Here is a 22,982-nt window from a genome sequence, read left to right as displayed (position 1 = left end):
CCAAGGAGACAAATATTATTGGTTTTCTCCTTATTTGCTTTTAAAAGAGATAACTCCCCTGCAACATGAGAATCTAGTTTATTATCAATTGAAGGGAAGAAATAACCCAGAAAATACTGAATAGCATTCCATGAAAATCAACCTGAATTGATCATTTGGATCAGGTATGTCAGACTGAATATGCACATTGTTGCTCTGAGTTGTGGATTAGGTTTCAGGTTCACACACCGCTGGAACAGAATGTAACTAGGGCTTTTGCACTGGAGGCTGCCTACCTAGTGTTGTTTTCCCAATTATGGTAATATTTATGGTCTCCTCATTGGTCCTGAGGGCTATAGGACTGTTGAACTTCGCAACAATCCACAACACCCAGAAAGGCTGAAAGGTTTACTCACCCGCAGTTCACTGCAGCCACAGCCCAAGAACCTCTTAAGGTCAGGCAGGAAAAATTAATACTCTGGTCTCCACCTAATAACCCTGCTTCTTAGGATAGCGGGATTTTTTTTCATTGATTAATAGAATGTGAGTAGCCTTTTCTGAAAGAGTAATTTTCCTTTTTAGTGGTATCATCATCAGAAAGAAAAGTGTATGTTGCAGATGTGCTTAGATGTGTCACACCCAAGTATATGAAGAAAGTGTGTGTGTGTGTGTGTGTGTGTGTGTGTGTGAGAGAGAGAGAGAGAGAGAGAGAATAGAAATATAGGTGTGTGTATGAGTATATCAATGTCTGTGTAAATATGTATATAAAATCTATGTAAAATCTCAAAAGTCTCAGCTCATGTGGTAGAAATTAACTCTGCTTAACAGTTGAAGAAACTGAGGCTCAGAGTGGGATGTAATTTATCAGAAGATTAAAAATTGGAGCAGTAGTGTGTCTGGCCTTAAAGTCCAGTTTCTTTTTATCATGTCATATTCCCTCCTATGTAATGGGTGCTTTAAATTTGTAAGTATCATTGATTATGAAGCTGATATTTCTGCAACTTCTAGTCTTGTAAAATAAATGTGCATTTCTGTTTTAGGATTTTGACAAAGCCAATGCACAGAAAGTACAGCAGTTATTCTGGGAGGTCGAGGAAATGTTATTTGAAGGGAAAGTGAGCCCTCAGATCCAGAACCTACTGGCTGAATGCAGTGAGTGGTCAAGAAGATCCGTCCATCTGAGGTAGGGAGTTTTTCATAACAATTCTCTGGAATGGTTTTTGGAACTGCCCACTCCCGATTGTTTAATACTGTTAGTACATTTTGACTAAAAGCACTTGCCCAGTCAAAATATGTATCCAGAACACATGTCCTTTACTGAGAAATCACATCCTTTGAAATGGTTTCTGAGGTAATATGGAGACATTCCAATACTCAAGGGCATTTTAATTTGTGAGAAGCAAATCCAGCTCATTTTCTGGGGAAAATAAATGAGAACGCTCATAGAATTGTCAGTGGATCTTCCTGTTACCTCAACTAAGTACCTTTTCAAAAAAATCTTGACTAAGTTTTTATTTTCTTTTTAATCCTTCATAAGCCCCCTGCCTTAAAGAGTATAATATGTCAAGGAGCTATTAATTGTGAATGCTTACTGTCCTAGGCCTGGAGCACTTACTGAAATGTCAGGAGCTCAGACTGGCTCCCGTCCCAGTTGTCTTATGTAGTTATGATAAAAATGAAGGAGGGGAGGTTGGAAAAAGAAAGATCGCAAGGAACATAAGCCAAGTCTATATATTTATATATTTTTATTTGTTATGTGATATTAGTTAACATTTAGAGAGAGCTTCTGTGTGCCTAGAATTACCCTAGATGTTCGGATCTGATATACGTTATCCCTAAGTCACTCATCAGTCTGACAAGGTGATATTGTTACTCTATCTTGCATCCACAATCAAAGGAAATCAGTGTCTTAGAGAGCCTGAGAACTTTGTCTCCAGTTTCCTCATCGGTCGCAAGAACAGCTTGGCCTGCTCCTTCCAAGCCTGTGCTCTTTCTGTGATACCATGATGCGTCTCATGTACCAATAAGTATCTGACTGCTTCATAGATGCTCCTTCGCAATATTATTTTATTTGACTTTTAACACTGCAAAATATTTTTCCCTTTTCCAATAAAAAAATATTAGTAGTTTCTTGTCTTTTCCTTTTTTTAACTTGCAGAATATTGGGAAGACAGCTCCTCCTGCCAACTGATGAAGGGGTCCGCCAGTTCCAGGGCAGCGAGCCTCCTTGTGCAGTCCACGAACCCTTTTCGGATGCCTGTGAACCCAACAGCAACATCAGAGAGTATGTTCTTATAAGTTGCTTTCAAAAAGTATTTTTAATTGCATTTTAGTTACACTTTTTCACATCTGTCTCAGCCATGAGCCTCGGCTCCATCAATTTGAAGTTTAGATTTCAGTGAAGGGGAAAAACAGAGTATTTTTTTCACAAGATACTTCTGATTCTAAATTGATGATGATGATGGTGATGATGATGTGTGTATAATACAGATATCAAGGGAGTTAACTTTTCAACTTTTGTTTGAAAGACTCTCTGAAAGGTGGGCTCGATGAAAAATCAGAAACTGCTTCACTGTGATGAATCCTAAGCCCCAAGGCAGTAGCCGCAGAAGAAATAAAACTCCATCATTTTTTCTTGTGCTCATTAACAGATTTTGATAAATCCCTCTATGCCAGTCACACATAGTATTAGGGACTGTGCCATGACATCTTTTCATTACAGTAGAGAGGATACAAACACGGAGAATAATTTAGGCTTTCAAGAAGCCCCTAAAATTTTTAATGATGCCTGTGTTAAAAATGTTTCTGTTAAGGATATGACTTTTGTTGAATGTAATATTTAGTTATTTTTTTTCATTTCGGATTCTGTGCTTTATGGATAATTTGAAGACCCACCATAATCATGTAAACATTGCATTCCTGATGTTCTACAAACTCATGGAGAATCTTCTTTCCCTGTAGATTGTGCATCTCTGGCTCTCACATACTCCCAGCGGCACTTGCAGCCCCTGCCCTGCCAGGCCCTGACTGCACAGGGCTGGCTAACCTACCGGCATGTTCATCCCTGCAAGAAGAGGTCTATGACGCAGATGGAAAGATTGAAGAATATTTCGCTTTTGACAAAAAAGAAGAGTAAATAGAATTTTATTTGAGATCAACTTAATAATAGTATAATAATATTAATTTATTTGGCATTTATTTTGACTAGATGCTCATTTAGCATTTTGGGTATTTTTTACTTATCCAAAAGATTTTCCATTCTTTGGAGAGTAGTGTGCTACAAAAAATTCTTAGATTCCTAACAGGAAGTGTATATGCTAGAGCAGTGCTTCCCTTTCTTTTTGATCACATGGCACAGACGGAAAACAAGAATTGTGTTCAGCATGCTGAGAAAGTGAGCAAAGCTACTTGTGGCCTTTATTCCAGGATGCTCTTGGTACCCTATACCTAGCTGCCCAGACGGGCAAAAGGAAAGGTCCAGTCTCTGTAATACTGTATAATAAAAATTTGCCTCATGACTGAAAATTGCTCCATTAAAAAAAATAACAATGTGCTATTTACAAAAGAATGTTACATTTATTTATATATGTATGATGTACATGTATGCATGCATATTAGCTAGATGGATGACATTAGTTTAACTTTAACCATTGATACTTTCATTAATCGGAATGGGTTTTGTCCTTAGTGACGATGTATGTGTTGAACAAAGCTCAGCTCACCATCGTGGGGCGTGGCCTAAACATGGATTACCTCCCGTTTCCCCTCATGACTGTGTCAAAGACGCCGCGGCTGCAGAAGTGTTTGATTATGTCTGGATAAATGTGGTGGAAATATTGAAAGAGCTGATTAGAAAACACTGGGAAACTACACTCACAGGTACTTAATTACAGAACACAGCTTAATGAAAAGAAAAAAAGACCCCTGTTGCTCAGCTTCGTGCTCACCCCCCACCCCCCCAGCCTGGCCATACCTAGGGCATGACTAAGGTCAGGGGGAGGTGGGTTTTCTGCCTTCATTCACAAGTGAATTGTACTTTTCAAAAAGGACATGGTTCTTTTAGAGTTATAATAAATCATGTATGTACACTCTGGAAAAAACACAGAAATACACAAGAAAGAAGCTAGAAGTCACTTCTTTTTTTATTGTATGATGGTTAAAAAAAGAAAAGAAAACTTACCTACTAACTAATCTCTAATAGTGGGATGCTGATTTTTTAATTCTTTGTGATATTATTTGTAAAGTAAATGTAAACATAACTAATTTAATAATCACTTCATTTAACCTTATAAGATGTTTCTAAACTACTTGAAATTGAGTAGAAATGAATCATAGAAATGTTACTGGTGGACATTAATGACTGGTGTTATGGAATCAATTTGGACAGCACAGCAATAATAATAATCATGTTAATTTAAATATTGTTATTTTTCCAACCAAAGAGATTAGTTGGGATATTATAAAACACCAAGAATCGTTCTTGCTCCAATCTATAATAGCTATTTTTCTACCAACCACTGAAATGATAGACATTTCATTATGTGCTTGTGGAAAAGTGTCACATCAGCCAATTGTTCTGTGGGGTGTCTGCTCTCTGTAACAAGGGTCAGTGGTCATAGCAGACTCATGGTTATTCAAGAACAAATATTCTCTATGAACAGTGAATTTTAAGCACATATATTAGAAAATATGTTTCCTAATAATATTGCTCTTTCTGTTGACACAGGAAGAAAAAAACAGAAAGAAAAATTGAGAGTAGCTGACACTAAATCTTCACATCTACTCATTTCCCGTATTAATACTGATGTATCAAGTGTTCCTCCATCCAGAAGTTCTGAAAATCGAAGTATATCCCTGACTTCTCATCTTAATCCAGCTCAGGTAGATACCTTACGAGTCTCTGTCTTTCCTTCAGTTTTTATGTCTCTGGCTCAGTTTGTCAACACTACCATTCTATTAAATTTTATTGTCAAGATATTTGGGTCCATTTGTCAATAATATCAAAATTTAAAAATAATTGTTTCCTGGAGTTTAATAGACTCACCATATTCTTTAATAGAGGGGGGGTCTCTCAGATTTGAGACTCAACCTGCTTTGAGCTACAGAGCTATTTCCATATTTTTGAAGAGAAAAAATGTTTTCCTCCAATATTTCTAGACAATTTGCTGGTTACAAATGTTTTCCTCTCTTCCCACCAAGGTGATAAAACAGTCAATCAGTATACATTGGGTTCATTCAACATTTATTGATTTTGTATTAAGTGAACTGTATTAGGTATTTTGAGGAGATATATGTAGATGAGCAAAGCATAGTCCCTGACCCAGTAAAACAAAAAATATAAAACAAGTCAGATGCAATATATTCTGTGAGTGATATGCAAAAAAAGTGTCGCAGGAGAATAAAGGAGAGCTGGAGGCTTGATCTTTTAGGTTGGAGGTGAAATTGGAGCAGAAACATGAAGAAATGAGTAGGACTTTCATGGGTAGGAAGTCTGTGCGGGTCATTTCAGGCCAAACAAAGGCATGAAGGAATGAAAGAGGGGGTGTGTTGGGAAAACAGTGATTGGACTGAGGGTTAGCAGATGGGATACTGGGACCAGCAGAGGCATTGTGGTAAAACCAGGGCATTTGGAATCAAGAGACCTCTAAGGGGAATTATTTGGACATGTTTTACTTTTCTAAACTTTAGTTTCCTTATCTATAGAATGAAGATGATAATATGTTGTTCAAAGGATTGTTGTAAGGGTAAAATCATGTAAATATGTGAGAGCTCTTAACACAGAACCTGGCAACTAACTAACATAGTAAATTTTTCTTGAATTGCATTCTTATTCAACGATCTGGTGGGAGGTGAGGCTGGAAAAGACAAGCTCACTCAGTAGTGCTAAGGAGTTTGTGCTTTAGGTTTTACATAGTTCATTTTGTATGATGGAGCAGAAAAAAGGGGTAAGAGAGGATTCCTGGTCTTGAGGTACATACAATTTAGTTGGAGGGAGTCCGGCCATGCCAAACAATACTACACACACACACACACACACACACACACACACACGAGATAACCTAGTAGATAATAGAGTGGATGAGAGTTTGAGCTTTGAGTATAGATTGCAAGTTTGGAGCCTGACATCATAATTTATTGGCTTTTTGGTTTTGAAAACCTTTCTCTCAAAACCTCAGTTTTATTATATATGGGTTCTGTGGGGTAGGAAGCTGTAAGACTTAAAGGAGGTAAGATGTGTGGCATAGCGTAGGCACTCAATAGTGTTAGTTTCTATTAACTAACTAAATTTATTAACTTAACTAAATCCTAAATGATAGACAAGATTTGTTAAGCTGAAAAAGAAAAGGGAGGACATTCAAGACAGAGACACAAATATGCACCCAGCATAGGTGCAAATAAACAACATGTTTGTAAGTTTGAAAGGACATATGCCTGAATAGGGCACATGGTTCAGGGAGCAGAAATATCTAATAGGATTGTTTTATTTTGTGGTGTAAAGACTTTATAAAAGTCTTCTTTGTTTTTGCTGTTCACAAGAAACTTTTGGAATCACTGCTGGCTTATTGTATTTTACTGGTCTCTTGAAACTGCTCTGAGTGGTTCAACAGTATTTCCCACTTTGCACATTCAAATATGGAGTATGAATTGTGTAAAAATGAACAGTTGATAATGACATAGAAAATAACCTTTAAATGTCAGGCAAAATAAACTTGAGAAATGGAAAATTTAAGGTCTAAGGAATTTTTTACAGATATTTTGTTTTTATAGTTTAAAAAAAAATTTTTTTTACATCTATTTTGAAGTTTGCATTTGGATAAATGCTAAAAGAAAATGAAGTTAAAGTAAAAGTTAAAAGTAAAACTTAAATACTAATAGCACCTATTTGAAATAATCAAAGCATCCTAATGGTAATTATAGTAGGTTTTAATTTATTCCTTTAATGTTTCTTTTTCATATATTCAACATGAGGAAAGTGTGATTGTGGTTGCTATATCTATTGAACTAGAACAGAATTCTAGTTTCAGATATCCTATTTGTCTAGATCTAAATATTATTTTAAATCCTAGTTGGACATATTAAGGGACCGAATAGAGAACTGATTATTTAACCTTTCCTTCCTGCTTTCACCAATGTTATCTAATTTAGTTCTCATAACAACTCTCTGAAGTAGGTGTCATTATCCCCAATTAAAACATTTAGGAATCAAAACTCCAAAGTAATCTTTTCGAGGTCACCAACCAGGAAGCAGTTAGAACTGGGATTCAAATTTAAACCTTTGAGATGTGGTGCTCGGGTTTTTCCCAGGCTATCTTGCTTCTCCTGGGAAGCTAATGGGGCAAGCTATGATGGACAGGGTAAGAAAACAGGTCCGAGCAAGCAGACCAGTTAGGACCTGGGACATCCTGGTTGTATTTCTCCAGATACTCTCTGTACCTTCTTCACCCAGGTGTGCCCTGGCAGCTGGCTGCATTACAGGGCTCCCTTGCCCTGCAGCTGTTGGGAGAGTGGGGCCTGGTTTTGCTTCTCTCTTGGTTTGTCTGACACATTGGTGGCATTTCTTCTGGCAGCTACCTTCTCCAGATTCCAGGAACCTCTCCTTCACTTCTCACTGCTCCCGGCCTGGGTGTGGCCTGTGTCCTCACTGTTACAAGCTTTGGACAATTAAGCTGTTCCTTATTAATTTCTCTTTCCACACTTCTTTATAAAAAATAATCCCTTTATTAAAAGGTTCTCAAATTAGCCAGCTCAAGTGTGCCATTTTCTTGCCGATTTCTGACAGGCATCAGTAATTGCAATAGCACTGGATGCTTTTTAATTTTTATCGTTTTTACTTTTCTCAGATTCATCGCTTCTCCAACAATTTTTACAGTGATTTGAATGGTGTGATGATAATTCAAGCAAAACCACTTCAGCAGAGACCTACCTATTTTGCAGATAGACCACAGTATGTATAAGAAATAATCACCCAACCTCCTCCCTGCGCCGGACACAGGAGCACATAGAACATTACAGAGGACATGAGAGAATGAAAATCACATTCAGTCCCCTGCTGCCTGTGTGCCTGAGCACATTCTGGTCAGGATGTAGCCCCCATGAAGGAATAACCACACTGTTCTAATATCAAACATAAAAGGATTACTCTTAGGTTGGAGCACAGAAGAGAAATGGAATGCAGCTGTGAAGTCTTAATCTTATGGGCTATACAAACAATGGGAACTAAGATCTTTTTTTCCCTGTCAGTGATTCTTCATTGAAATTGAACTTGAATTGGAAATGATTGTCAACACATCATTAGGAATATCTTCCAGGAGCCAGGCACTGTTATAGACAGTGTGTAGTATTAGGCAATTATATATGTCTCCTGCTGTTGCATTGCTTACATCTGAGTAATTGACTTGATTGCCCCCCACCCCCACCAGGAACGAACAAGAGGACAAATCATTGGGCGTAAGAGCCAGTGCTCTTTCTTTGGCACGGCACCGCCTGGAACGAATCTCAGATACTCGAGGGCTACAGACTTCTGCAAAGAAAACACCGGCCCATAGGTGGCTGCCTTCTCTTACTGCAAACTCACAGAGAATGAAAACCCCCAATGTGTACAGTGATGAAGTTCTTAGGGGAACAAAACTGTAAGTCTTCTTTTACTCATGGTAAACCAAAGGACACAGAGGGCAGGGATGCTTGTCACTTAGAGCTTATGGATTACTCCAGAAAAGCATCCTCTATCAAATTCATGTGGATACTTTTCTAAGTAATTCATTAATTTGAATATTTAACATGAATTGAATATTTAACATTTGAATATTTAACATGAATTTTGTTCCAGTGGTATACTTAGCTGTATAATTTAGCTGTATCACAGCTAAGTAACTCATAAGCATCCCCACGGTGCTATCTAGCCTGGGAGACCACAGCCTGGACCATCAGCAAGGGAGGAAGTTATTAAAGGGGCTGTACTTAGGTCCTCTTATAAGGTTGGGAGGCACAAGCAACTGCCAATGCTTAAGCAGGAATTGGACTCTTTCAAGACTTTATTATTTAATAAATAAATTAGGATCTGTTTCTAGAATATTCATCTCTATTGTCTGCATGAACCAGACAATTTAATTTTTCAGTGTTAACATCTGGTAGGGAAGCCATCCTATTATCATTCCTTTCTTTTATTAAAATTTACTCACCCATCCTGACAAATAAACTTTACAACATGGTTGTCAAGTTTTTAAAAGTGTTACATTGGACTTCATAGTATGAAGTCTATTGAAAATGTAGGGGTAGCTGACATTTTCACGATACTTAGTTTTCCCATTAAAGAACACATTTTGCCTGTCCTTTTTATGACCTTACATAAAGTTTTGTAGTTTTCCTCATCTCGGCCTTGCACATTTATACTAACTACTTTTGTCCTTCATTGATCACTCCATTCCCTAAATGTCTACAGTACCTGTTTTCAGAACCATATACTATAGCACTTTATTATATAAATTGCATTGCACTGTGCTCTAATTACTTCACGTTTCCAATAATTTGTAAGCTCCTTAAGGAGAGGAACTAGACTTTCAATTACTTCTCTGTTCTGCACAGTGGCTAGCGTAGCTGAGCACTCAGTAAATATGTGTTGACAGTCATTGTTAAACAAGGAGAAGGTGACTGGAGGTGGTGGGAAGTCCCCTCTCCACATTTGTCTTGCTGAAATTCAGATCATTTCTTTTTGGAAGGCAGACTGTGATTAACAGCTCAGATGAGGAGCTTTGTGGTAAGGTCTGTCCTGTCTGTCTTTGCACCTTGGTGCTCACTTACATGTTGTTATATTTACAGGCAAACGGGCATAGACCACGTGTCCTCCCCACCAGTCCAGACCTCACGGAGCAGGTTACCTCCAATAGGCTCAGAGACTGCTGAACAGAATGTGGCAGCTCCTGCATCTCGCCCTGTGTCTGTAAGACAGATGTCATTGTATTTAAGTGCACCATTTAGATAGTCTATTGGAAAACAAACAAACAAAATATAATCTTGGTGTTTCGAAGTGAAACCATTAACATAAAATGTCTCCATAATCTGCTTCCTGAAAGTAAATGGCTTGTGAGAATTTACAGGGGGTGGGAGGGTTAATTTATTATTTGGTGAAATAAAAAATGGCTTCAACTAAATTAGAAAGTGTAGGTGTCAAGAAACTCTCTGGTGGTCAGGATGTGTAGTGGAGAAAATAGCATAAAGGTGAGGTCAGGAAGATCTGTGTTTCAGTCCTGCACACAAACTCTGTGTAATTTGGTTCAAATAATCTCTCTAAGCCTCAATTTTTGCCTTCTACAAAAGGGTAATAATGATTCCTACCTCAAAGAATTGTTATAAGGATTAAATGAATTTATAGATGTTTCATAAAGCCTGACATAAATTAACTCTGTAAAATACCCCTGCTGTTTTTATCAGCCCTTATTTTTACAGCTAACTTTCCCATGTTTATTGCAACGTAGAGGTGATATCTTCCTCACCCAAGAGCAACTCAGCCATACAATTGCAAAAGGTCTTGGGAAGGTATGCTGTTGGTAGTATACGTCACCAGATTTTATAATGACTGCTCACTTTGCTCTGATACAAGTAACTTGTGCCCTCCAGTTCTGGGAACCTAAAGTCCTAGAGAGAGAAAAACAACTGAGGCAATGTTTTCTTATGCATTCCTTGTGCCTCCTTGAGCATAGCACTAAAACGCAATCCTAGAAGGCAAGATAGGCAAAACTTTAATGTTTAACCTTACTTAAAATATTGTAGCTTAGAGTGAAATCATAAAAGAAGGCAAACACCACCTTAAAAAATGTTTGATGCTTCACAAATGCAGAATTACATTTCTATTATAATTTAATAAGAAGAATTTTATGTGGTTAAGGTTTTCAATCCATATTTACCTATTAGGACACAGCCATTTTATTAGGTTGAGTAATGCAATTACACAATTGAAATATATTTTGATATTTACGCTTAGTAGACCTTGTTCTTAGCAATATATAAATAAGTTTTCAAATAAGCGAATAAATGAATGACTAAATGAGCGACTGAAGCATATATAAGCTTTTTTTTGTCTTTTTAAAGATTGCATTTTTTAAAAAAAGAGCATACTCTCTTTCATTTAGTACAGAGGAAGACATGCACAAAACCGTGTGTTAAGTGCAATACCTGATAGTATAGAACGATCACCTCTTCGAGAAAGATCTCTGACCATGGAACAGTTTTCAAGGCCCAGCACAACCCATACATTTCAGGTAGGTTCTGTGTTAACCATACTTTAGTTTTTAAAATAAATGAAACAATAAAACTCATCCCTCATTTTATTTTTCTTCTAAACAGTCAGACAGTCCTCAAAAAGGTTCATTGACACTGATGGAGTTTGCTGGTCATACCTGGACAGGTCAAGGTTTTCTGACAGGTCAGTGTTCTCCACGTGTAAATAAATGATGTAATGTATGAAGTCAACTTTTGGAAAGAGAAATTGAAGGTTTTCTACCTTGATAAGACTGTTTTGGCCACGTAAGAGGAAATAACAAATGTTTGTGGTCTATGCCCAGAACTCAGAAATCTCTTTAAAGGGCAAAACTGCAAAGAGAAGCACTTAGCTGATGTTGGCCATAAAGGGGGGGAAAATGCCTAAATGTCCTTAATTAACTTAGGGCGCTCCCTCTTAAAAAAGGAAAATGATACGTTATGAGTCAGGAGAAATTAGTGTCCCGCTCTGCTGTAGAGTTTCTATGCTTTTCTTCTCGATTAAACCCTAATCTTAGATTATCCTTGAACATTTACCTAGAAAAATGCTTGATAAAATTAATGCATATATTCTAATTATTTTATAATGTAGAGTTTTACAGGTAAGTATACTCTTTGAAGAGTAAAGTTTGTAGCCTGAATTCAAGCGAATGGGGTTTTAATTTTCAAAACTACTATCAATATTTGTGTTTAAGGAGGCAACATAGCATTGTCACGAGGTGTGCCACTGTGGAATTGAATGCTGTTTCCATCCTGACTCTACCACCTACCAGCTGAGCAATCTTCGGGGTGCCTCAACCTCTCTGGGTGTCAGTTTCTTCTTTTATAACGGGCTAGGTGGATAAAATAATTATCGGGAAAATGTACGGAGAGGACCTAGCTGGATGCCAGGCAGATATTGTTTGCTCAAAAATTATGAACATTTGTATTATAGATCACCTGAAATGTAAAGGATAATTTGCTGTTTTAAGCAAAATACTTCATATATTACAATTTTAAATTTAGCAAATCTTAAGCATTGGGACAATACAGGTTTGTCACTGTTTACATCAGCCCTTCTAGAGTTCTATAACAGAGTGATGTCAAAGATTCTTTAGCCCATTGAGATTGTTCTCCTATGTTTAATAGCTCTAGGCTGCTGTACCTTTTGGTTGTTTTTTTGTCTTTTTTCCCCCTAGCAGTGTTAGCTGTCGTGGTCAGTGACAACAGTTCTTTCTCTAAACGACAGCCATGCAATATTATCAGGTATTGCTCTTAACGTTAAGTGTAGATGGTCAAGGGGAAAGGAGACATCTGAGTTAGTTTATTAATAAATAACACTGGACTAAGTGCTCACTCTATGCCAAGTTCTGTGCTAAAGGCTGAGATTCAAACACCAAGGATGTTTTGGTCTATGCCTCAAGGAACATTGAGTCTAGTGGGGAAGAAGGAAAGGGCTATGAGCATGGGTGAACAGGGCCACCTGTCTGGACATGCAGGCGGGTAAAGGGGTAGAGAAGCATCCTGAAGGAAGCATGAACTGCCAAATCAGGATGGACATTCTGTGGGATGTGAGAGAGAAAGGAGTGAAGGCTGATAAATATGATTCTGTGGATGGTGCTGAAAAAGGGAACTCGGGGAATACTGATGAATTCAATTTTGGAGATGTGGACGGCAGCATGAGTGCAAAGTGGAGATTTCTACTAGTTGGTTGGGCACACAAGAGTAGAGGTTAGGAGATGGAACCGGGCTCTGAATTTGTTTGAAATCTGCACTCTTAATTTTTCACCAAATACTAAGTCAGTATCGTCTCTTCTCAAACACTTTGTGACAACTCCTAGTATTGATAATCAGAAGCCTTTTTCATTTTTATACACATGAGGGTACATTAGGAGAGCTATTCCTCTACTTCTGAGGATTTATTTATCTATTTTCTCTGACAAGCAGACATGTGGTCTCTTTCTTACTTTTGCTTCTAAGTCAAAAAGCACCAGGAGCTATTAACTTATCAATATTTGTTCTGTGGCAGCAAAAAATGAAGGGAGAAGCTGAGGGGGTGTCCCCAAGTGGGAAAGCAGCTGATTTTGCTTCTGCCCCTGTGAAGTAGTAGAGCTGCCAGAGCTCCCTATTCGACTTCCTGGGCCTTAGGGATCCATCTCTGGGGAGAAATGTCCTGCAAACCCACCAGCTCTGGAAGGATACATGGCCAGCACCTGGTCTTGGTAGGAGAGGAGCACCTTCCTTCTTCTCAGCACCCCAAATGGCAATTTTTGCATGTGACTATTTTCTCGTTTATTTAAAAGTGACATAAAAATAACGTTTTTTCTTTTAAAAAAATCATCTGCATGGAATATACAAAACAATCCTTTTGAGAGCTGGAATTTTCAACATTTTAATAAGAATTACTTTTTGGTTGGTGTTTCAGGTTCACAATATCCACCTAAATCTTTTCAGAAGACAACTTTGACTGTAAGAAAGAGATTCCAAGTGGCATCTTGATGTTACTTCACCAGAAATACACTTGTTTTGGAGCATTCAAAGCCCCAGCACATCATTTATCACTTGAAAAATGGAAGAATAAGTATTATATTATGTATCTGATTGTCTGACAGTCTGAGATGTTAGACTATCTGAGAGAAATGCAAACAAATAATTTTGAACACTTTGCTTTGTAAAGAGAATACAAGTCAAACTCACCAACTTTCTTCTTTATTGGAAGCATTCTAATAAGCATTCTTTGCGCTTTGCTCAGAAGAATTTGTGTTGATAATCCACCCTTTTATGAATTATACACAGATATACATATAATTAGTGTACATATTCACTCACTACTTAATATGAGAGAGTATGTTAGATAGGAGTACGCCATTTTGTAACTTTGTGTTTTGAGATTTTTTTGTCTCATTCTATTATTAAATCCATCAAAATCCTGTTCAGTAATAGATATTATTCCATTCTTTAGAAAATAGCAAAGTCATCTTTGGTATGATATGCCAGTTTGACTAAGAATCATATTGTTCTAATCATTCTGCTGACTTTCTTATACCTTTTTAAAAAAGTACTTTAGTCATGAACCCTTTTGAGGAATATCAGTGGCTAAGTCTTCTAAGCCAATCTTGTTTTATTAGTTTTTGTGTTCATATTCAGGCAGTCTATTTAGAAGTATCCCAAACTTATTGATTTTTAAAATCAGTTGATTGATTTTAATTATGAATATAAACATAATTAAAATAATATTGCTATGGTTTCATCTTTATTGTTTACAATTAAAGAGTTCATCCAGGAGTGGCCGGAGGGCTCCGTTGGTTAGAGCGCGAGCTCTGAACAACAGGGTTGCCGGTTCGATTTCCACATGGGCCAGTGAGCTTCACCCTCCACAACTAGATTGAAGGACAATGACTTGGAGCTGATGGGCCCTGGAAAAATGCACTGTTCCCCAATAAAAAATAATAAATAAATAAATAGTGTTCATCCACTGGTGGGAAGGCTTTGCAGCAGCATCTTCTTGATTTCATCACAACCTGATCTTCTGATCTTTGCTCAAATGTCACCTGTGCAATAAAGTCTTCCCTGATCTTTCTGCTAAAGCCACATCTCCCTCCCCTCTCTGTTCTCTTGCCCTGCTTTATTTTTCTTCATAGCATGTATCCCTATTTGACATGAATTAAAAGATGGAATAGAGAATGCAAAGAAGAAATGACCAGTTGGAGGCAAGGCTTTAGGGTCATTTTTCTTTTCCTCCCCTTCTCCACTGTTTTCCTTCGTAGTGATTTAAATCCTTATATATTTTGATATTCTCTAGTCTCAAATTGCCATAATTTCTTCTTTTCTATCAGGTAATTATATTCTATCGATCAAATTTTCATTAATCCAAAGTCAAACTATATATATACATATATAATTGTATAAATGTGTAATAAATTATTTTCAGACATATTTCTGGTTGAAAGAAGAGAGAGTTGTTTCCTGCTTATAGAAGTCTGAAAAATTAATGTGTTGGGACTGGAATTAGTGTGCATCATCAGAGACTGACAAAAAAAAAAAAATGACCCTAGAGCCTTGCCTCCAATTGATACTTTCTCCTTTACATTCTCTACTTGATTTTTCTATAGTAATGGAACATGTTGGGGAGTAGACATGAGAATGATCACTTTATCTATAGCTCTTTTGGATGGCTACATCTCCATAACTCTAAGGAATACTCCTAATTGTTTATTTACTCACACAAAAAATTTTCAAACTATCCCTAAACATTAAGTATAGAAACTTTCAAGAGAAATCATTAGTTTTGATTTTACAGTTGTCAAATGTGAGGAATTTCTAGACATGTGAGCAGTTTGGAGCTCCTGTTCCTAAAGGTCTCTGGTTAGGTGCTCTCTGGTCCATAATTACTGCTAAATGTGACATGTCTCTCCACCCTGCTTTTTCAAAACTATTTCAGGCTATTGTATATCAATTTCAAGGAACCATCCAATTCCTTCCCTAATCAGGCCAGAATTTTTAGAAGGGAAAAGGATTGATATGCATCCTATACTAATATTAGGTAGAGGAGAAAAGATTAATTATTTTTTTCATGGAGACCAATGAATAGATTTTATGGTAGCTTTATTTTGTTTGGCTTTGCGGTTTTGCAAAAAGTGAAATATATATATATATATATATACACACACACACACACACACACATATACATATATACACACATATGTATATATGTGTATATATATGTGTGTGTATATATATTATATATATATATATACATATATATATATATATATATAAAACTTAAGAAAATAGAACCAAGTATAGTAATCTTGATTCATATCTCCTAAACATTTTCATTTCGAAGATAAAGTACTATTTTGGAGATAACATAAAGAATTGGCTCTGCCACTGACTTGACCTGTATTAAAGATAATATTTCATTATAGGTTAAATGAGATTTAGAGGTTAGTAAATAGATATATAAAGGATGATGCTTTTTAAAATGATTAGGTAAAATTTAGGGCAGTGTCTTCATAATAATCTTTGATAAATGAGTCTTACCTTAGTATTTCTCTGTTAAAAATTGAAAAAGGCAAACTGAATTACTCCTGAGATCAATTTTTAAATTAGTGACTGCATTAATTAAAATGTCTATTAATTTATCCAAAACCAAAGAAGGGATTTAAAAATAATATAAATACATGTAAAATACCACAAAAAATTGCTTGATTTTATAAATTTAATATAAAAGGAAGTATACATATTGACGTTATTATTAACTAGAATGTAATTACTATCAGTTAAGAGGTGCATTTTCATGTCATAAATCATTTGGATATATTTTTAATGTCATTGCTTTATAATTACAGATCATTGTTCAGGATTTTTATTTAATTTTTAATGAAATATAAAGTGTTGCAAAAGTTTTCAGAAATTCTTTACATTCATAAAAAGTCATTATTATGGATTGACTTTTTGTATCAAATAGTTATCAAGCCCCTTCTTTGTATTAAGATTCTGTTGTAAGCATTGGAATAAACAAAATAAATGTTTGCCCTTATAGAACTTAAATTCCAGTGCAGACAGCCTAGAAACAAATCAGTAGAAACATAATATAAGGTCAGATTGCAATAAGTGCTATTAAAAACATAAAACAGGGCAAGGTGACAGAGTAGAGAGAGCTGCAACTTCAGATAGGATAGTCAGGGAAGGCTTTCTTGCAGTAGTAATTTGTGAGCAAAGATGCAAAGGAGATGAGAAAAGAAGCCATGTAGAAATGAAAAGAGAATTCTAGACAGAGGAAAAAACACACAGGCTCAAAACAGGAGCATAGCTGGTGGTTTCAAGAACACTGGGACATAGAATGGAATTTGCAAGAGAATGCATAGCAGGAGCTGATCAGTGAAGTAATAGGAGCTGAGTGATTAGTATCGCTTTTTGGCCTTTGAAATTATAATAGGAAGAGACTGGAAAGTTTTGAGGACAGAGTGATGTAATCTGACATGAGGTGATGTTTTCATCAAATGATACTGGTGTAGATGTTGAGAAGTCCAGGGACTTTGGATATGTTATGAAATTTGAGCCAATGGGATTTGTTATGAGATTGGATATGGAGTGTGACTAAAGGAAGAATCACGATTGACTCCAAGACTTTGGCTTAACACTTGGAAAGATGGTGTTGTCATTTACTGAAATCAGAAAGAATTCAAGAGGAGCACATTTAGAAGCATGCTGAGACATGTTATGTTTGAGATTCCTATTAGATGCCTCAGGGGAGATGTTGAGGTATGTGGGACACTGTACCTAAGGTTTAGAGAAGAGGTATAGGTTAGAAGTATACATCTGGCAATTATGAACATACAGATGGTATTTAAGTACTGAAATGGGTGAAATATGGTCTTTAAGTACTAAATGGAGAGCGAGTATAAAGAAGCAAGGGGAAAGAGAGTTCTGAGCCCTGGGCATTTTATTAATAACATATAGAGATACGGGATGTGAAGAGAAACTAGCAAAACAGACTGAGAAAGAATGGTTAGGGAGAATGAAAATCAGGAGGATGTGGAATCCTTAAAGTCAAATGGAAGGAAAAGTTTTTCAAGGAAGTGATAAGGACTTGAATATGTTGAAAGCTGTTGATAAGACAAGTTAAATAGGGTCTGAGAAATGACTTAAAAGATTTTACCACAGGGAAGATATTGATGTCTCTGACAAGATCAGTATTAGTGGAATGGAGACGATGAAACGCCTGTTTGCAGAGGATTCAGGAGAGAATAAGTGGAAAGGAACTGAAGACAATAGGCATGGACAGTCTTTTGAGGATTTTTCTGTAAAGGGCAGCAGAGGAATAGATCCTAGAGGGAGAATTCAAGAGTGGATTTCAGAAGGGAGAAATCGCATGTTGAGAATGATTTGGTAGGAGGGAAAACTTATGCTACAGGAAAGAAGGAAGAAAGTTGCTAGAGCAATGTCCTTTGGAAGGCCTAAGTAGATGGGATAATTTGAGATATAGGAGCATGTTCAGTTCAGACTTCACCAATATTGGATAATTTACAAGTCCTTGTACCTAAAAATGTGTTAATTCCTTACTTTAACAAAATTGTAAAAATAGTTTCTTACCTCCACTTCATATATCTTTCCAATAGACTCTCCTCTGAAGCTCCTTATGTAGAAGCTTCTAGTTTAGGGAGAGCCTATAGTGGGAGGAATGTGGTTGAAGCAACCATAGACACAGAAGCCTCTGTGCGTACGAGTGTATTGGATCCATCTGTGCACCTAACCATGTGTGCATTAAAAAGGAGGGAGGAGTGAAAAATAAGAGGAAAATGGAACTAGGAATGTTTGCCTGGTAAGATATTCTATTTAAGATAACCTATAACTAGGTTTTAGTTCTGTAAAGAAAATAATCTGAGGTCTGAAAACAAAATTTCCCCCAATACTTGTCCTGTTATTTGTTTCATTGTGTGTGTGTGTGTGTGTGTGTGTGTGTGCATGCACATGTACTTGTTTCCTAGTAATGTTCATCTTGATGAATGTCTTCATTATTTGGTTTAAGAATGCTGAACCAAAAAAGAAAGATAGCTAAAATGCCCTCTGGAATATATGGGGAGCATATCCCAATTGAAATTTAAAGAAGAGCTGGCAGAGCTGAGGGAATATTAATTTATAATTCAGAAGCAACAGTCAGAGAAGGCTAAATTTTCTCAAGGAGGTTCTCCCGAATTTAGGGATGTGGTAGAGTGTTTATGGATGAAAGTTTTATCTTCAAGACAAAATATTTAAAAAATATATACAACCAAGGTGACTTTAAAAATAAATGCGGAGACATTCTACTACTGAGTATGAAAGAATAGTTTGTAACAAACTCACCCTTCCACTGAGAATAACTATTAAATGATGTAAATGGACAAGAAATAATTATTTGGAGGAAAAGCAAAAAAGGCAGTCACAAACTTGAAAGAGCAAATTCAGAGACAGGGAAAATACATTGAGGTGAGCTCTATTTTGTCACTGTTGGCCACTCTTTTCCGCCCATCAGCGTCTTTGAGATTAATAGCATGAGGCATAGAAACCAAGAAAAAAGTAACATTCTAGGGTTTGTGAGAAGTTCACGAGGCCCTTGAGAAATGCCCCAGTCTTTGAATTGACATTCTTGAAGGACTACACTCTAGGAGTAAAAGCACACTCAGAATAGACAGTTCCTGAAAACACTCGTAGTAGAACCTAGAATAAATGTAACCCCTGTTTAGATCAAGATGGCCAGCCTATATTTTATCTGACTGCCAGAAAAAAAAAAAATAGTCCTCTCTGAATAAAGAACATCACCCAGAGTTTCTATGATTTTTCATATACAATGTATGACATTCAATCCAAAATTAACAGCTCAGGAAATAGGGCCAAATTTAAAAGAAACAGAAAATAAAAACAGACCCATAGGTGATTAAGACGTTAGCATTATCAGGTACAAACTATGAAACAATTTGATTAGTATGTTCAGGAAAATAGATTAAATGACAGATAATTTCAACAGAGAACTGGAATCTGTGAAAAATAATCAAATTGAAGTTCTAAAACTGAATAATACAATAACTGAATTGAAGAAATCAATAGCTAAATTAGATGTAACAGAAAAGAGAATTAGTAAACTGGAAGACCAGTCAGTAGACAATATTCAGGTGGAAGCACAGAGGGAAAAAAAATGGGATATTGCAGGAAAGATTCTGAATCCATGTGGGAAAAATAGACTACGTGTTAAGATATTAAGCAAGTCTCAACAAATTTCAAAGGATTGAAGTCATTCAATATGTTCTCTGATTATGTAGAATTAAATTAGAAAAAGTAACAGATAAACAAAAATTCACAAATGTTTGAAAACTAAGCAATGCAATTCTAAATTATCTGTTAGCTAAAGAAGAAATCACAGTAGAAATTATAAAATATTTAAGCATAATGATAATGAAAATATGCTCCTAACAGCATTATTGACAATAGTCAAAGGTGGAAACAACCCGTGCCCATCAACAGATGAATGGATAAACGAAATGTGGTATATACATGCAATAGAATAGTATTCAGCCTTAAAAAAGAATGAAATTCTGATACATGAATGAATCTTGAAAACTATGCTAAATTAAATAAACCAGACACAAAAGGACAAATAGTCTGTGATTTCTCTTACATGACATTCCCAGAATAGGCAAATTCATAGAGACAGAAAGTAGGAATAGAGGTTACTAGGGGGAGGGGAGAGGAGAGTGAGGAGAAAAAGAATTGCAAAATAATCGCAAAGAAAGTAAAAGACCTGAAATTATAATGACAAGAACAAAAATTAATAAAATTAAAAGTAAACGTACACCAGAAGGAAAATAATCAACAAAGCTAAAAGCTGGCTTTTGAAAAGATTTATAAAATTGAGAGTAAGACTGATGAAGGAAAAAAGGAGAGAAGGCACAAAAGAATATCAGGAATAAAAATGGGCATATCACTACTGATCCTGTAGATATTAAAATGTGACCATTATATTATGACTAATTTTGTTTGATGATTTAGATGAAATGTTTAAAGTCCTTGAAAAATATTACTTATCACCAGACAAAAAAGATATAGAAAATCTGGAAGGATTTGCATTTATTATAAGACTTAAATCTATTATTAAAATTCTCACAAAGAGAACTCCAAGTCCTGATGACTTCCATAGTTAATCCTTGCAAATACATATTTAAGGAGAAAAAAACAGCATCAATAATACCAATAAAAGAGCCTTTTTCAAGATAACAGAAAGTCATTTTGTAAGGCTAGCATAACCTTGCTATAAAACCTGATAAGGATATTACAAGAAAAACAAAAAAAAAAAGGAAATTATAGGCCAGCCTTGTCTCTGAACATAGATGATACACTCATAAACAAGATAGTGACAAATCAAATCAGTTAGGTATGAAATGGATAATACATACCACCCAAATTAGATCTATTTTTATTTCAGAAATGTAAGCTTGGTCTATCATGTGAAAAATACTCAATGCAAGAAATGTTGTCAAGGGAAACAAATATATGATTTTCTCAATAGATGCAGAAAAAGTTTAAAAAAAATCCATTCATAATAAAGTTTCCTAGTAAACTAGAAAGACAAGGGAAAAACTATCATCTGATTATGGATATTTGGAGGGGGAGAAAAAAACCCACAGCAAACTTCATACTTAATGTTAAAATACTGAACAATACCCACTAAGATCAGAAACAATACAAAACATTTTCTCCTACCACTAAGGTCATTCATCATTATACAGGATATCCTAGCCAGTCCAATAGGGGAAGATTAAAATATAGTCTTAAGACTTGGGCAGAAAGAAAAAAAATTCATTCTTCACATACACAAAAAACAAAACACAACCCATAATTATGTAGGTAGATAATCGAAAATAATCTATAGATATACTTAAAAAAATCAATATATGATTTTTAGCAAGCTCATTGAATACAAGGTCAACATAACAATTCATTTATGTTCTATATACTAACAATTACATAGATGCTAAAATATAAAAATATAATTTATAATACCTCAAAAACATCAAATACATAGGAATCAATTTAATAAAATGATTATATTAGGATTATCCATAGACAGGATATATATGAAATGAAATATAATAAATATATATGAAATAACTGAAACAATCATTGGTCATAAAATGGATAATAAATTGTGGTTTAGTCAAACAATGGAATAATATACAACTGTGAAAAAATAGGAGAAATATACACATACAGCAATATAGATTCATCTCACAGAATTAATGCTGAGTTTAAGAAGACAGATGCAAAAGAGTACATACAATATGATTTCATGTTCTGTTGTATGGCCTAGGTGGCAATTACATAGAAGCGATGATGTTTGTTTATAAAACAGTACGTTTAAGTAATGTGCACTTTATCTGATCTTGGTGTCTGTGATTCAAAATTCATGACAAAGTTTCCTGTTACCCTAATGATCTGGTATGTGTAAGTATGTAAATAATATAGGTCTATATTCAGCCAGAATTTATTTTTATAATCTAAATTAAATATCTTTTTCATATTGGAAATCATACCAAGTGATAGAATATTGAAGAAAATCAAAATTTTAACATTTGCAAAGACTTCCTGTGGCTTACAACATTCTGGCCCATGACTTTAATTTTCAAAAGCACTTATTTCAAGCAGGGGAGAGTAGCAAAGATCTTCCAAGTGAGAAGAAATTTGTCCTTTAATATAGAATGAATCTTCCAGAGAGAAAGTTAGGAGAGATACCTTCCTACACAGTTGAGTTAGTTCATGAAACTGAGAATAAAAGTGGTTACAAATGTAGATAATCATCACATTTACCTACATTGGCAATGCCATGTTTCTGATACAGACCATCATTACATTTCAGGGTGGACAATCTAAGATGCAACACTGTGTACTTTGTTGCCAAGATAGAAGGGTGTCCCCAAGTGTTTCTCAGCCATGCCTGGCCATCTGACTGGTTTAGTCTGAAATTTTGGCATTCCAAGGCAGTATGAGAAGGATCCTACCTGGTAACAAGGAAAACAGGGGAAAGAGGACTCAGCAAACAATGAAACAAGGCTTTTATTTTGTTGACCCTTTTCAAAGGACCTTCAGTGCCCTCTTCCACACCCACAAATTGCCTTCAAAATAAAGATAAAACTTCTAAGTTTCACGGTCAAGTTTTATTAAGCTAGCTCCATGCTACCTGTGAACATTATCTTGTTCTAGTTACTATGAGCCACGCTGTGCTCCAAGCAGTGG

The 22,982-nt window shown here is 35.8% G+C and overlaps 1 protein-coding gene across 1 annotated transcript in view; it reads left to right on the top strand.

Moving 5' to 3' along the window:
• The window catches only part of FAM149A (family with sequence similarity 149 member A), a 40,391-nt gene extending 25,433 nt beyond the window's left edge, over positions 1-14,958 (top strand). Inside the window, exons 4-14 of the mRNA XM_033104846.1 lie at positions 1,020-1,162; positions 2,138-2,263; positions 2,941-3,111; positions 3,668-3,858; positions 4,706-4,860; positions 7,821-7,924; positions 8,400-8,609; positions 9,796-9,916; positions 11,106-11,234; positions 11,320-11,398; positions 13,637-14,958. Of these exons, the coding sequence (XP_032960737.1) occupies positions 1,020-1,162; positions 2,138-2,263; positions 2,941-3,111; positions 3,668-3,858; positions 4,706-4,860; positions 7,821-7,924; positions 8,400-8,609; positions 9,796-9,916; positions 11,106-11,234; positions 11,320-11,398; positions 13,637-13,710 (1,503 nt within the window). The 3' untranslated portion in view covers positions 13,711-14,958. The remainder of the gene's footprint in view (positions 1-1,019; positions 1,163-2,137; positions 2,264-2,940; positions 3,112-3,667; positions 3,859-4,705; positions 4,861-7,820; positions 7,925-8,399; positions 8,610-9,795; positions 9,917-11,105; positions 11,235-11,319; positions 11,399-13,636) is intronic.
• Positions 14,959-22,982: the final 8,024 nt, after the last annotated feature.

This window comes from Rhinolophus ferrumequinum, chromosome 4 (assembly GCF_004115265.2).
Source record: "Rhinolophus ferrumequinum isolate MPI-CBG mRhiFer1 chromosome 4, mRhiFer1_v1.p, whole genome shotgun sequence".
NCBI lineage: Eukaryota > Metazoa > Chordata > Mammalia > Chiroptera > Rhinolophidae > Rhinolophus > Rhinolophus ferrumequinum.
The sequence above is the reverse complement of the archived record's forward strand: the minus strand, read 5'-3'. Positions and strand labels throughout refer to the sequence as shown.